The sequence below is a fragment of the Hemicordylus capensis genome, chromosome 4 (assembly GCF_027244095.1).
Source record: "Hemicordylus capensis ecotype Gifberg chromosome 4, rHemCap1.1.pri, whole genome shotgun sequence".
NCBI lineage: Eukaryota > Metazoa > Chordata > Lepidosauria > Squamata > Cordylidae > Hemicordylus > Hemicordylus capensis.
The window spans coordinates 266,312,045-266,324,564 of NC_069660.1; the positions used below are offsets into that span (position 1 = coordinate 266,312,045).

General features: G+C 43.6%; 1 protein-coding gene across 3 annotated transcripts in view; it reads right to left on the reverse strand.

Moving 5' to 3' along the window:
* Positions 1 to 12,520, reverse strand: part of MYBL1 (MYB proto-oncogene like 1) — a 55,914-nt gene that overhangs the window by 25,011 nt on the left and 18,383 nt on the right. For all 3 annotated transcript variants that reach the window (XM_053248868.1, XM_053248867.1, XM_053248869.1), the window contains exons 10-15: positions 11,266 to 11,625; positions 10,337 to 10,482; positions 9,240 to 9,354; positions 8,110 to 8,226; positions 7,634 to 7,738; positions 6,891 to 7,067 (exon numbers count right to left, since the gene is read on the reverse strand). In XM_053248868.1, coding sequence (XP_053104843.1) covers positions 6,891 to 7,067; positions 7,634 to 7,738; positions 8,110 to 8,226; positions 9,240 to 9,354; positions 10,337 to 10,482; positions 11,266 to 11,625 — 1,020 coding nt within the window. The remainder of the gene's footprint in view (positions 1 to 6,890; positions 7,068 to 7,633; positions 7,739 to 8,109; positions 8,227 to 9,239; positions 9,355 to 10,336; positions 10,483 to 11,265; positions 11,626 to 12,520) is intronic.

Sequence of the window (12,520 nt, forward strand, 5' to 3'; positions counted from 1 at the left end):
CCCAACAGGCACTGGATGGACTGAGCTGGTTGGGTGGGTTGCTGTTGGAACAGGAGCACCAGGTCTCAAATGCAAACGTATCTGTCTTCTGGTAAGAATGCCCTTTGCACCTTGGTGTCCAGAATCGCCCCTATATAGGAGATTACAGGAACTGGTTTCAGATGTTACTTCTTCCAATTGATTTGAATGCCTAGGTCATGGAGAGTATCTATTATATAACAGATATGCAAAAGTAACTCTACTCTGGTCTTTGCAGTCAGAAGCCAGTTGTCTAGATACGGGTAAATGGTGACCCCCATGGTATGCAAGTGTGCAATCACCACAGCCATACATTTTGTAAAAACCCTCGAAGCGGTGGGCAGTCCGAAGGGCAATACATTGTATTGGTACACTTCCCGTCCGACGGTGAAGCGTAGATATTTCCGATGACATGGTCAAATACTTACATGAAAATAAGCGTCCTTGAGGTCCAGCATTGCAAGCCATTGTTCTCCTTGGAGGAGAGGTAGGATGTGCTGCAACGCCATCATGCGGAATTTCCTGACGCAGATGAACTTGTTCAGGCGACAGAGATCCATGATGGGCCAGATGCCCCCATCCCATTTGGGAATTTGGAAATAACGGGAGTAGAATCCGTCTTGCCTGTCTGCCCACGACACTGGGGCTATAGCCTCCTTCCCTAGAAGTTCCTTCACCTCTGCCCGCAGAAGATCTGTCGGAGGAGTGAGTCTCAATCCCGTGAATTGAGGTGCGGTCTTGAATTCGAGTGAATAGCCCGAACTCACAATTTTCAGGACCCGCCTGTCTGATGTTATATGGTGCCATGCGGGGGCATGGCTGGCCAGCCTGATGGAAGGCTGGGACGGAATGGTCGGATGAACCGTCGAGGTTGATGTCAATACCCCCGGTGGCGGGAAAGGGGAGAGGAGAGGTGTCAGTGGACAGTCCCAAATTTCAGAGACGCTTCTGGGTATCCTGCACCTTTGAACGCTGGGCCTGAGACATTTTCTCTTTGATGGTAGGCTCATTTCTGGTAAGAGGCATAAGGTTTCCTGAAATCTCAGCGATCTTGACTTTGATAAGGAGGTCGATATTTTCCATAACTGGGCTGGAATTTGGATGCTTGTACAGAAGTCGAAGGGGCAGTGGTGAAGGTTTTAGCTGTAAATTCTTTATTCTTTAACTGTTCCATGGTGGCATCCGTGGTCTCGCTAAAGAGGCCCGAACCATCAAAAGGAAGACCTTCAATTTTTTCTTTCATATCCATCTGGAGACCCGTGGACCTCAACCAAACATGCCTGCATAGAGTGATAGCTGCTGTCATAGCCCTGGACTCACTTTCTGCCAAGTGCTTGGCAATGCTGAGTTGACGGTGAGTTAGATCCCCAGAACTTTCCAAGGTCTGGCGGAATTTGGCTCGGAAATCATGAATGGACAATACATTCAGGTCCTTCTCCAGGAGCTCCCAGAGACCATGGGTGTATTTAGCCATGCAGGCTGCGTAGTTAGCCACCTTTATGGAGAGACAAGAAGTAGAATAAACTTTTCTCCCTAGAAGGTCCAACTTCCTACCTTCTTTGTCAGAGGGCACTGTGTGGCGTTTGCCTGTCTTTGAAGAAGAGGCACAGTCGATAACCAAAGAATTAGGTGCCGAGTGCTTTAACAGGTATTCATTGTTCGTATCTTGTATCCGGTAAAGGCTCTCACGTTCCTTGGAAGTTGGTGTGGAAGTGTGAAGAACCTCCCAGGCGCATTTAGCGGCTCTTGTAATTACTGGCAGCATGGGCAATGCTACAGGAGCCGTAGATTGAGATTGAAGCATAAAATTATATACTGGATCATCTATTGTTGCTAGATGCGAGCGGATGTCCAGTCCTAGGGTATCGGTCATGATACGAATGTGCTTATGATATGCCTTAAGCTCATCATTTAGAGAAACATACGTAGGAGGAGCTACATCAAAAGGTGGGTCGACAATGTTGCTGTCCTCATCGGAGTCCGACTCAAAGTCGGATGATCCACAGTGTTCAGAAGGGGAGCAAGGTGGCGGTCTGTCTCCATCCGTGGGTACAGTGGTCTGCGTTCCTGCAGTACCCAGAAATGCCCGCGGAAGAGGGTCTGTCTGAGTAGAAGTGTAGCGGGTGATGCTTAATGATGTTTGGGAGGCACGTTGAACCATTTCTAGACAGCACGTCTGAGTAGCTGTAGTGTTGTACGAGGATACCACAGGCTGCAGATCTCTCGGTGGAGGAAGAGGCCTATTGTCTTCATAGGCATATGGTTCCCCAGGCGACGTAGCGCCCATGGAAGCATGGACGTAGCCACAGGTATGCCAAGACAGCGGAGACTGAAGTTGGGTAGTAGACAGGTAGAGTGGACTGTGCTGTGGAGGCAAGAAGCACAGGCCGAGTCGTCTCCGAGTCTGAAGGCAAGAAACCTTTGAAAGTAGAGGTGGAACATTTACTCGACGTCAAGTCCAATAGAGAAAGGAGCGAGCGAGTGGCCGATGGCAGAGTATCTTCGGCATCGACATCGATGATTTTGAAGGCAGGAGCTGTATATCGAGGTGTCACCTGGGTGGCAAGGACTGGGGTATGCAGCACCGAGGTAATAAGTCCAGCAGCCAGTGTCGAAGGTGAAGCCAAAGCTAGCAGAGTTGGCGCCAGAGAGAGAGACCAAGCTATCGGCATCGAGATCGGTGTCGATGTAGGTGGTCCGGGCTCAGTAACGAGCACTGTCGACATCAACGCTGCCGTCAAGTCCAAATTCAAATGAGCTGTATGTGGAGACGGCGGGGGAACCGGCATCGAAGGCTGCCCTTTAGGCGGCGACGCTTCAATGTTAAGTATGGAGATCTACGGTGTTTGCAAGGTGGAGACGAAGCAAGGTCCACATCTTGACGCTTAGAAGGAGATCAGGCCTTCTCCCTTGAATGATGGGTAGATTTCGACGAGGAAGATGACGACGAACCTCCGGACGTCAATGTTGACTTCGAAGGCTTCAACACTGAAGCTGACGGTTTTGATTTGGGTGTCAACACGGGAGATTTTTTCGATGCCAAATGTTTCTTCGATGCCGACAGAGATCTCGAAGTTTCGCTTCTCGCTGTAGAAGAAGAAGAAGACGACTTCTGGTGGTGGTGGCTCGATGTCGATGGAGGAGCAGCCGATGTCGACCTCGGCGGCATTCTTGAAAAGGAAGCCGACGTCGAGGGACGAGGTGTACCCGGAGTCAAAGGGCTCAGGACCTCGTCATAAATAGCCACCCGAAGGCGAAGAGCCCGGTTTTTTCTCGTCTGTTTTGAGAAAGATAGGCAAATCTTACAAGCGGAGACGTTGTGCTCCTCACCGAGGCACAACAGACATAGGTCATGAAGGTCTTTTGAGGGGAGTTTCGCCCTGCAGCCTTCACACCACTTAAAAGACTTTTTCTCCTCAGCCATGTCTAATCTCAATAGTCAAGTCCGTTCCAGGTCGAAGTCCGAGGATCGTCGATAACCAGTCCGTATAAACAGCCAGAGAGTACCGAAAGTCGTTCTGAGTCAAAAAACCAATCAAAGTCGCTTTCCAGTCCGTAGTCTAATTCCGGAAGATCAGTCAAAATGTGGATGAACTTTTTTAAGAGAGGAACTTTCCGACAACTGAGGCGGCAGACCGAGGTCCAAGCACAAAGGCGCTTGGAAAAGAACTGAGGGACTTTGCGCCAAGGGCACACCTTATATAGCACGCTGCAGCGTGGGAGCATGGCCTAGGCGCTTCGACAAGCTCGGGCATGGCTACTGCGTGACTCCTGAACAGGCGCAGAACCCATTCTTATGGGCATCGACGGATCTCGCTCCAGATCTAAAGATATGTGGAAAATATGAACTTTCGTCAGTAAGGTAATTAGTTTAATTCCTTGTTCGGGAAATTTTATTCAAAAGAGTGAAAAGAAAAGTTTTTCAAAAAGAGGGAGTCCAATTGCTCCTTAAAGACTAACAACCATCTTGTGGCATGAGTTCTCATACACTAGAGTCTATTTGTCAGAGGCAGGTTTTTTTTCCCCCAAGCAAGAATACACCCCACGTACTAGGCTTAAAAAAGCACTACACAGTATTCTGGATTTGTTTGTTTGCTTAGGATTCGTGATTCTCAGAAAAGTTCCAGTAAGAATTTGAGTAAAGATTAAAAAGGAGGAAGAAAATACACTGTATTCCAGTTATAATTCTTCCTTATTTCCAAATATGCATGACTATAAAATTTGGTTCCTTATGATATTCTTCTAAAACTGCAATCCAATGCATTTTTACCTGGGAGTAAGTTCAATTAAAATCAATGGGACCTACTTCTAAGTAGTCATGCATAGGTTCAGGCTGTAAAATATGCTGAGATTTGTTTAACAAAGGCTCGTTTCCGTCAGCTGTAATGCAGCCTTTGCATTTCTAGCAAGCCAAATGACTGCAAAGAACTGTTGCCATTGACAAATCCTTTATTTTTCTAAAGACTAATTGCCAAAGAAATATTCATTCTACTTAAAGTTGGAAGGGACAATTGCCAGAACAAGCATGGTGAGCAATTTTGTGGCATTCTGGAAATATGGTAAGGGTGCACAGGTATGTGCATTCATGCTAATAGCTTCTTGCATTGCCTGCACATGTGTAGGCAGTGATGGGGGGGACATGGAGTTATGGCTGAGCCCATGGGAATCCTCTGCATGCAGGTTTTGGATCCAAAGCAGATGAGACCAAGTCCTTGAAATGCACTATGTTACAATATCTTCAAGGTGAATATTGTGTTCAATTCTGCAATGAACCTCAATGTCTTCCTTGCTGTTCTTTGAAAAAGCCTCCCCAAATATTTGTGTGATGCTATCTCTCATTTTATTTAAAATCCTTCTCCAAACCCACCTTTTCTGTGAAGACTTTGGCCCACGCCTCCTAGTCTTTATAATATATTAACTATACCCAACAGTGTTCCCTCTAATTTTTTTCATCAGTGACCGGAATGAGTTTTGTTCTGGGTGGTATTATCAAGGCAGTGTGCACACATGTGCATTATTATGTGCTGCTATAGATGCAACACAAACATGCACACACCCCATAAATTTGGAAGGAAAGAAATGAATTTTACAATTTTATTCTATTTATAAAATTTGATTGTTACTTTTTTCTGCTTCACGTTTAAGCAGGAGCGGGGCCAGGCTGGCGGCGGCCTGTGTGCAGCCACCACCATGTCCCCTGGCCCCCGCATCTGATGTCAGACATGCCTAGCTAGCCACGCCCCTGTGTGATGTCAGGTGCGGGGGCATGGTCTCCTCACGTGGCCCCGTTTAGAAAGGAGCCTGCTTGCCTCTCTCTGCCCTCCCCCCTCCTCCATATGTCTGGCTAAGCATCCCTCCGCCACCCACCACTCACTCATCCTAACTCTGAAGCCATGCCAGTCCGCTTCTCCCGAGGAGACCACTACCCTGCAGGCGGCTGCTGCTGCTGTTCTGTCTCTGAGAGCCTCTGCATGCTCTGTCTAAGGATTAAGCCCACCACGAAGCTCCCACAACTCCCAGCTAGCTTACTGGTCATTGATCAGAATACTTTTCTGTCAACTATTCTGACTTCTCATTGGTAGAGTACGTTCTATGCTAATGCCCTCAAGAAGGGAAAAAAGGGAAAAGGAAGATCCGGATTGGTGCTAGGGATCTAAACATGAAGTTTAGTAGTGGCGGACAATAATTATCCCTTTTGGGTGCGATGGAGCCCACCGAACACCCTGAGAGGGAGGAAATTTATTTTTAAAAGAGACAAGGAGTCAAAGGAGGAGCCCTCTAATGGCAAGCACTGAAGTTAGCTTTACTGGACAACCTCGTTAATCACGGATTCCTTATCCATGGCTTCATGTATCTGTGTTCGGGTAATAGACACCCGACCTTGGTTTATGCAGGGGCAAAAAGGTTTTTAAAGGGTTAAATCTGCATTTGGCGGGGGGGGGGCAGAAATGACCCCCAATGTCATTTCTGGCCTCCATTTTGACATCGGAAACCATTTTATGGCATTTTAAAAATTTTTAATGGCATTTTTTAAAACTGGCAAAATGCCAATTTTCAGCCAATTTTCAACTCTTGGGGGCATTGCTTGACCGTTGTGGACTCACAGAGCAGGCAGGCAAACCCCCCCTCCCCCCCCCACTCTTATAGAGCCTTTTAGCTCCTTTTAAAAAAAGGTAAAACAGTGGTGATTTTGGGCCTATTTTCGACTCCGGGGGGGGCATTTCTGGATTGTTAGGGACCTGTGGAGCACACCAGGCCACCCCCCACCCATACTCTTTAGGGCCTTTTAGCTCCGTTTTAAAATGAAAAATGGCAAAAAAATTGGCAATTTTCAGCCAATTTTTCTCTCTTGGAGCTTAATCCTTGCAATCCCATTGGACCAATAACCCAGTATTAGCAGTTTCCGTATCTGTGGTAGTAGCAGAGGACGGAACCCCTGCAAATATTGAGGTTTTTTTGTACAAGAGAAAAAGAAAGCAAGATGTGAGCAAGGAAGAAGACTAGATGGAATGTTCAGGAGAACTGGAGGGGGCTGACAAGGAGAGGGGTGTTGCCCCTTAAAGACCAGCCCCCCATGTATCAAGTACAAGAACCCTCAAGTTTCTTAAATATCTAGACCATGGATTCTCAACGTTGGGTCCCCAGATGTTGTAGGACTTCATCTCCCATAATCCTCAACCAAAGGCTATTGGGGCTGGGGATTATGGGAGTTGAAGTTCAATAACATCTGGGGACCTAACATTGAGTATCCCTGATCTAGACTGTACTATGTATTGGATGAACACAAAATAGGAAAAGGTGCAATTCAGAAAATGTTTTCAAAGAATATATTGCCAAACACAACAGAATATAAAGACGTCCTGAATACAGACCTGAAGTGTCCTTTCTGTTTTGACATTTTTTGAAGTGCAAGTGTTTAGTTTTTTTTTCATTGCCACATTCAGCTTTGATGAACTGGAATCCTGTTTCTCTGGAGTCAGATTACCTCTATTGTCATGTATTTCCAATAATGGTATCATTAGGAGTGATGTAGTATAGATATTTTCTGACTATATCAGAAAGAGGGGGAAAAATATTATTGAACTAAGATGGAGATTAAGAAGCTAACACAGTTAAAGAGTTTAAACAGTAATAAAGTTTAGTGGATTTGCATCTAACGATTATGGTAATAAACTTTAGAAGAATGTAGCATCCTTTTAAAGCTGGTATACATGAATCATAACAACTTGTTTGTTTTAAATCTCACATTTTCATTATCAGAATGCACAAGGTGCCTATAGTTATCTTAACTCCAAGATCTCTAGTTTAAAATGGTCTATATATCTGGATTGAAGTGCTTAAGAAACTCTACCATACAACTACTGCCATGAACAAACGATATAAGACAGCTGTTTCCTCCTACCACTACAAATTGCTACAAGCAGTATTATTTTTAAATAATAAACAATGGACAAAAGCCAGTCATAGTTGTGCTTGTGTTACTACACTGAAGGACATTAATGATGATAGTAACTTAGATTGGGAAACCACAGTAACTTAAATTGGGAAACCTATCAATTTATATTGGTTTCCACTTTTCCTCAAATATTTGTATCTTTTGTATTGTGCTGCTGACCTGTACATCCAAAACACCGTCTTCTGTGAAAAGCTGGGCATCAAGTTCTTCTTTTTCCCAAGGATCCAAGACTAATGACTTCCTGACTTTCTTGGCAGAAGGGTTCTATGACCAACATTTTAAGAGGAGAGAGGGAATTGCAATTACTGTTAATTGTCCCTGCCATTTCAAAGGTACTGAGGTACAACCTGAAGGTCAGCATTTATCACTTTGGGAGGGTGATTAACTTGCGTCTGCATCTCCTATACCCATCTGTTACAAACTGCAGACTTTGGGGGCTATTTCACCATGCCCAGTTTCCCCTCCCACTCCCTTTTTGCTTTGCTTAACATTCAGTGTGATTGAGAGTTCTCAAGAGAACTCAAAAGCTTGCTCAAGACTGTATGCCATGTTGGCTGCTTCCAATAAAAAGTATCACTAAATTATGGGGTTAAAAAAATTTCAGACAATCCAACATAGCTAGCTAGGATTTTTACCTCTAACCTGCAGCCCTTATAGACAGACTCCTCCTCTTCTTTGAAGAATATATCTGTTCCAGTTTCCTCTTTTAAAACCTCTCTAATATCTTCTTCCAAATAGGCAAGTGGCTGTGACTAAATTGGTTGAAAGGGTGGAGAGCATGAAGTTAAAGGTTATATTTTTCATATCCCTATACTCATTTTGACTTTATACAGTGGAGAGACAGTTCCTCTCCTATCTATACATAAAGCAGGTTCTAATCTGTTTTATTGTCATGTGGTGATTTAAATGGTATATTTACTCTTTTAGGTAGCTGGGGAGATATTATATAACTAAAAGACAACAAGGAATGTTTTTTCCTAGAGATCAGAGCATAAATAATATTACTTTAATACATATTTCACTCCAACACACAAGCAGTTCAGTTTATGAAACATGCAGAAATGTTTTTGAATTTTCAGACATAGGACACAATAAATTTTGGCATAAGACTTATATAACCACAGGATACTGCACTATGTTGCACAACTGCATTTCTTTATACACTGGCAAGGAAGTTTTCCATTAAGCTTCCAAGCTCAAACTTTTTAACCAAGAAAGATGAAGTAGAAATAACTGGTTTTCAGTGTGGACTATGCTTACTTTTTGGCTTAGAAAAGAACATTTTTCTAGTACTGTTAGTCATCAATTGTTATAGCTCTGAAAAATGAAGTTTAGATGTGCAGTTAATAATACTCAGCACTCCTATAGTGTGCAAAGTGCTTCATATGTATTGTACCGATGTAACAACCCTGTAAGGTTTCATTATTCCCATATTTCAGTTAAGGCTAAGAGGAAACAGCTTGCCTAAGGCCACCTAGTGAATTTGTGGCAGAGGAAAGATATGAGCCACAACAATCCCAATTTACAGTTTAGAGCCTTAACCTATATCAGGGGTGGAGAACCTTGGCCCTCCAGCCGTTTTTGAACTACAACTCCCACCATCCCCAGCCACTGTGGCTGGGGACGGTGGGAGTTGTAGTTCAAAAACAGTTGGAGGACCAGGGTCCCCCACCCCTGACCTATATGATACCAGTTTTTATATGTAGTGTATTCTTGCCGTGATTTTTGAACACACTGTAAAGGGAAGTAGTAAAATGTAACATACCACAATTTTCAGAGGACCATATTTTTTTTCCTGAGCAGCTAAAGCATTCTTAAAAGGAGTTGGAGTCCTTGGGGTTGAGCCTAGTAAAGATCGTCTAATTGTAGGCGTCCTAAAACTATCCAAGAACCAAGAGAAATTTGTATTACAAGTTAAATCACTAGTACTTTAGGTAAATATTCATGGACAATGAATCTGCTCCTCTTCCCCCTTTTATAGTATTTGTAAAATCACTCTTTAGTACATCAAAGCATATTGGCCAACATCTGCATTAACAGTTCAAAAGGACCACATCCAAAATATCTGAACAATGTTTAGTAGGGATGTGCATGAATCGGTCCGGAGGCCATTCTAGAGGCCTCCGAACCAGTTCGAAGGTGGCACCGGCTTGAAGGTTCGACGCTGGGTGTGTGTGTGTGTGCACTTACCCCTCCCGCCACTTTCCCCCCGCCGGCACTCCATTTTTAGGGCAATCCATGGGGCAGCAGCGTACCTCCCTGCCTCCTCTTCCCCCATTCTTTGCCGGAAGTGGCACCTGCGCACGCATGTGCGATGGGTGCACACGCAGGCACTACTTCTGGCCAAGAATGGGGGAAAGGGCAACAGGGATGTACGCTGCCGCCCCAAGGATTGCCCTAAAAAATGGAGCGCAGGCAGGGAAAAAGCGGTGGGAGGGATAAGTGCACCCTCCCGCGCCCTTAAAGAACCACCCCTGGGCATTGAACCGCACCTCCGTGATTCCGTGTACACCACTAGTGTTTAGTATTCCACTGTACACTAAACACTGCATGGGCGGACCATTTTCACCACTCCTCTTCATCCAGAAGCACTCTTTAACACTCCTAAATATGTCCCCGAGAGCTGTGTGACCTTCCCCCCACCCCCAGATATACGTAAGGGTATTAAAGAGTACTTCTGGGAGGAAAGAGAAATCAACAAAGATCTCCCCCGCACACACATCAGGACTCTGGATTACTAAAAAGTGAGGAGGCACTTTGCCTGTAGCATCTCCACACTGTTATTGGGATATAAGCCATATTATCTTAATTATAAAACTGGTATAACAACCATTTAAAATCAAATATGTAACATCTGCCTACCCTGCATTTTCCTTTTGATCTTTGGGTGTTACTTCCTTATTATACAAAGGAGTTGTAATAAGAACTTTTTGGCCACAAACTGGAGTGGACGTAAATGCAGGATTTTCAAGGTTTAACTGCTCATTTCCAGAACAGGTATTGAAGAACTGCACAAAAGAAAGAAGAACATGAGTTGTTACTTCCTGTCCTGGTTTAGTTTGGTTTTTATGTTTTGTTTTTAAACTGTCAGAGTACATGTGTGAGAAACGCACATACGTTTATGATGAACTCAGCCTATATTACCAACTCATACTATGCTGGCTCATGAAACACAGTTAATCTGCATATGTGAGCTGTACACTGTTTGCATAAAACTTATTAATATGGTGGTTTTTAGGCCATGATTATGGAACATACTCCATTAACATAATACTGTTTATGCACTTTGCTACAAATGGTAACTCTTCAAAATCTTCTCAAAGTAGCCTATGAGAGCAATTTAGTCTAGATGTCAGCCAGTATTCTCACACCAGAGCAAGACAATTAGCCAATAGGAGTATTTCCATTTGTCATTACAAACAATGAGATCTTCCATTCACCCTACAGTTTTACTAAACTTTAAGGCATCTTCCCTATATTTACAATGCTCTTCTCTAAAATCATCAGAACTAGAGACAAAACTGCAGTTTGTACAAAAGCACGGCAAGCAATTCATACAGCCAACCTGAATTCCTGCCTTAAAAAAACAAATACGCCTCAAAACAGGTTTGATCCACTTTCAAGAAAGCAAAGCATTGGTCAGGAAAGAGTTGACCTATCAGACAGAATGAGGAAAATGAAAGTGAATTAATCCTCATCTGAACAATTTTTGAATAGACGGCATAACACTTCTCTAATCCATTCAACATGAACTTGGTTATTATAATAATAATTGGAATAAGTGCCTTTACCTGGGAGGGAGAAAAGGGTAGTGTTTTCACTGGTGTTTGTTTCAGTGCAATAGTAGGAGCATTACTACATGAGCCATCATTTTGTTCACTGACTGGCGACTGTCCCATTCGGAGTTTCTTCTTCTTGCGCAAAATAGCAGGGGGAGTGCTGAACTTTGCTGCATTTGGGGATGTTGACAAAGTTGCCTCTTCTTCATCGCTTGTTTTTTTGTCATCAAGTACAACACTTACATTAAACTGACATTCCATGGCTCCATCATTATGCTGAATCCTCATTAGCTTTACTGGAGCTTGATTAATAGGTGAGGTAGCTGCATCAGAGAGGTCAAAGCTGGTGACATCACTCCATGCTACAGGATCCTGCAATATTCAAGTCACATGGAGAAAAAAACTTCTTCATCTGCTGCATTATTTTAAAGAAATAGATTTGAGGGGCTGTGTGGAAAATTATCAATGGATTGTGCATCACCATTATAGCATAAGATGACATTTAATTTCCAATATGTTTATTTTATTGGTATTCATATCATTTTTCTCATATTATTCTAGAATTTTAGATATTTTCTAATAAACAGGTTGCTTACCTGAAAACCTATGATCTGGGAGTGATCAGTTGACATTCATAAGTATGGGTACTGCGTCTGTACAGGACCTCGTGGATGGATTCTCTAGCTCCTTGTGGCACCCACATTCTGCCTCTCGTACTCGGCAGTTTGGGCACCATTTGTTGGTTCCTGGACAACCGTCATGGATAGATGATAATCCCAAGAGTCAAATGACAGAGTTTTTTTAAAAAATTTACTTTAGTCTACTGCAGCAGGGTGGGAGGGTCTTGTATATGTCAACCGTTCACTCCCAGTTCATCAATTATAGGTAAACAACCTGTTTATTTGAATCGTGATCTGTTCCCATTCATCAGTATAGCTGATTAGTGAGCCTTCCCAAGAGGAGGGTTCAGTAAGCTATTTTAAGACCCTTTTCAAACCACGCCTCCCAAAATTCACCTTTGCATAAGAACAAAGGTCAATTGCATAATGCTTTCTGAAAAGTAAGTGAGAGGACCAAGTAACTGCTGCACAGATGTTACTAATCTTTATGCCAGATAAATGAGCAGCGGAGGCAGCATAGGCCCTAGTGGAATGAGCCCTTACACAGTATGAGGCAGCTCAACGTTCTGAATTTTATAGGTTAAGGCAATCAACTCAACTAGCCTATGCAACAGATGCTGTTGAGAAATAGTTCCTCCTTTGGCCTT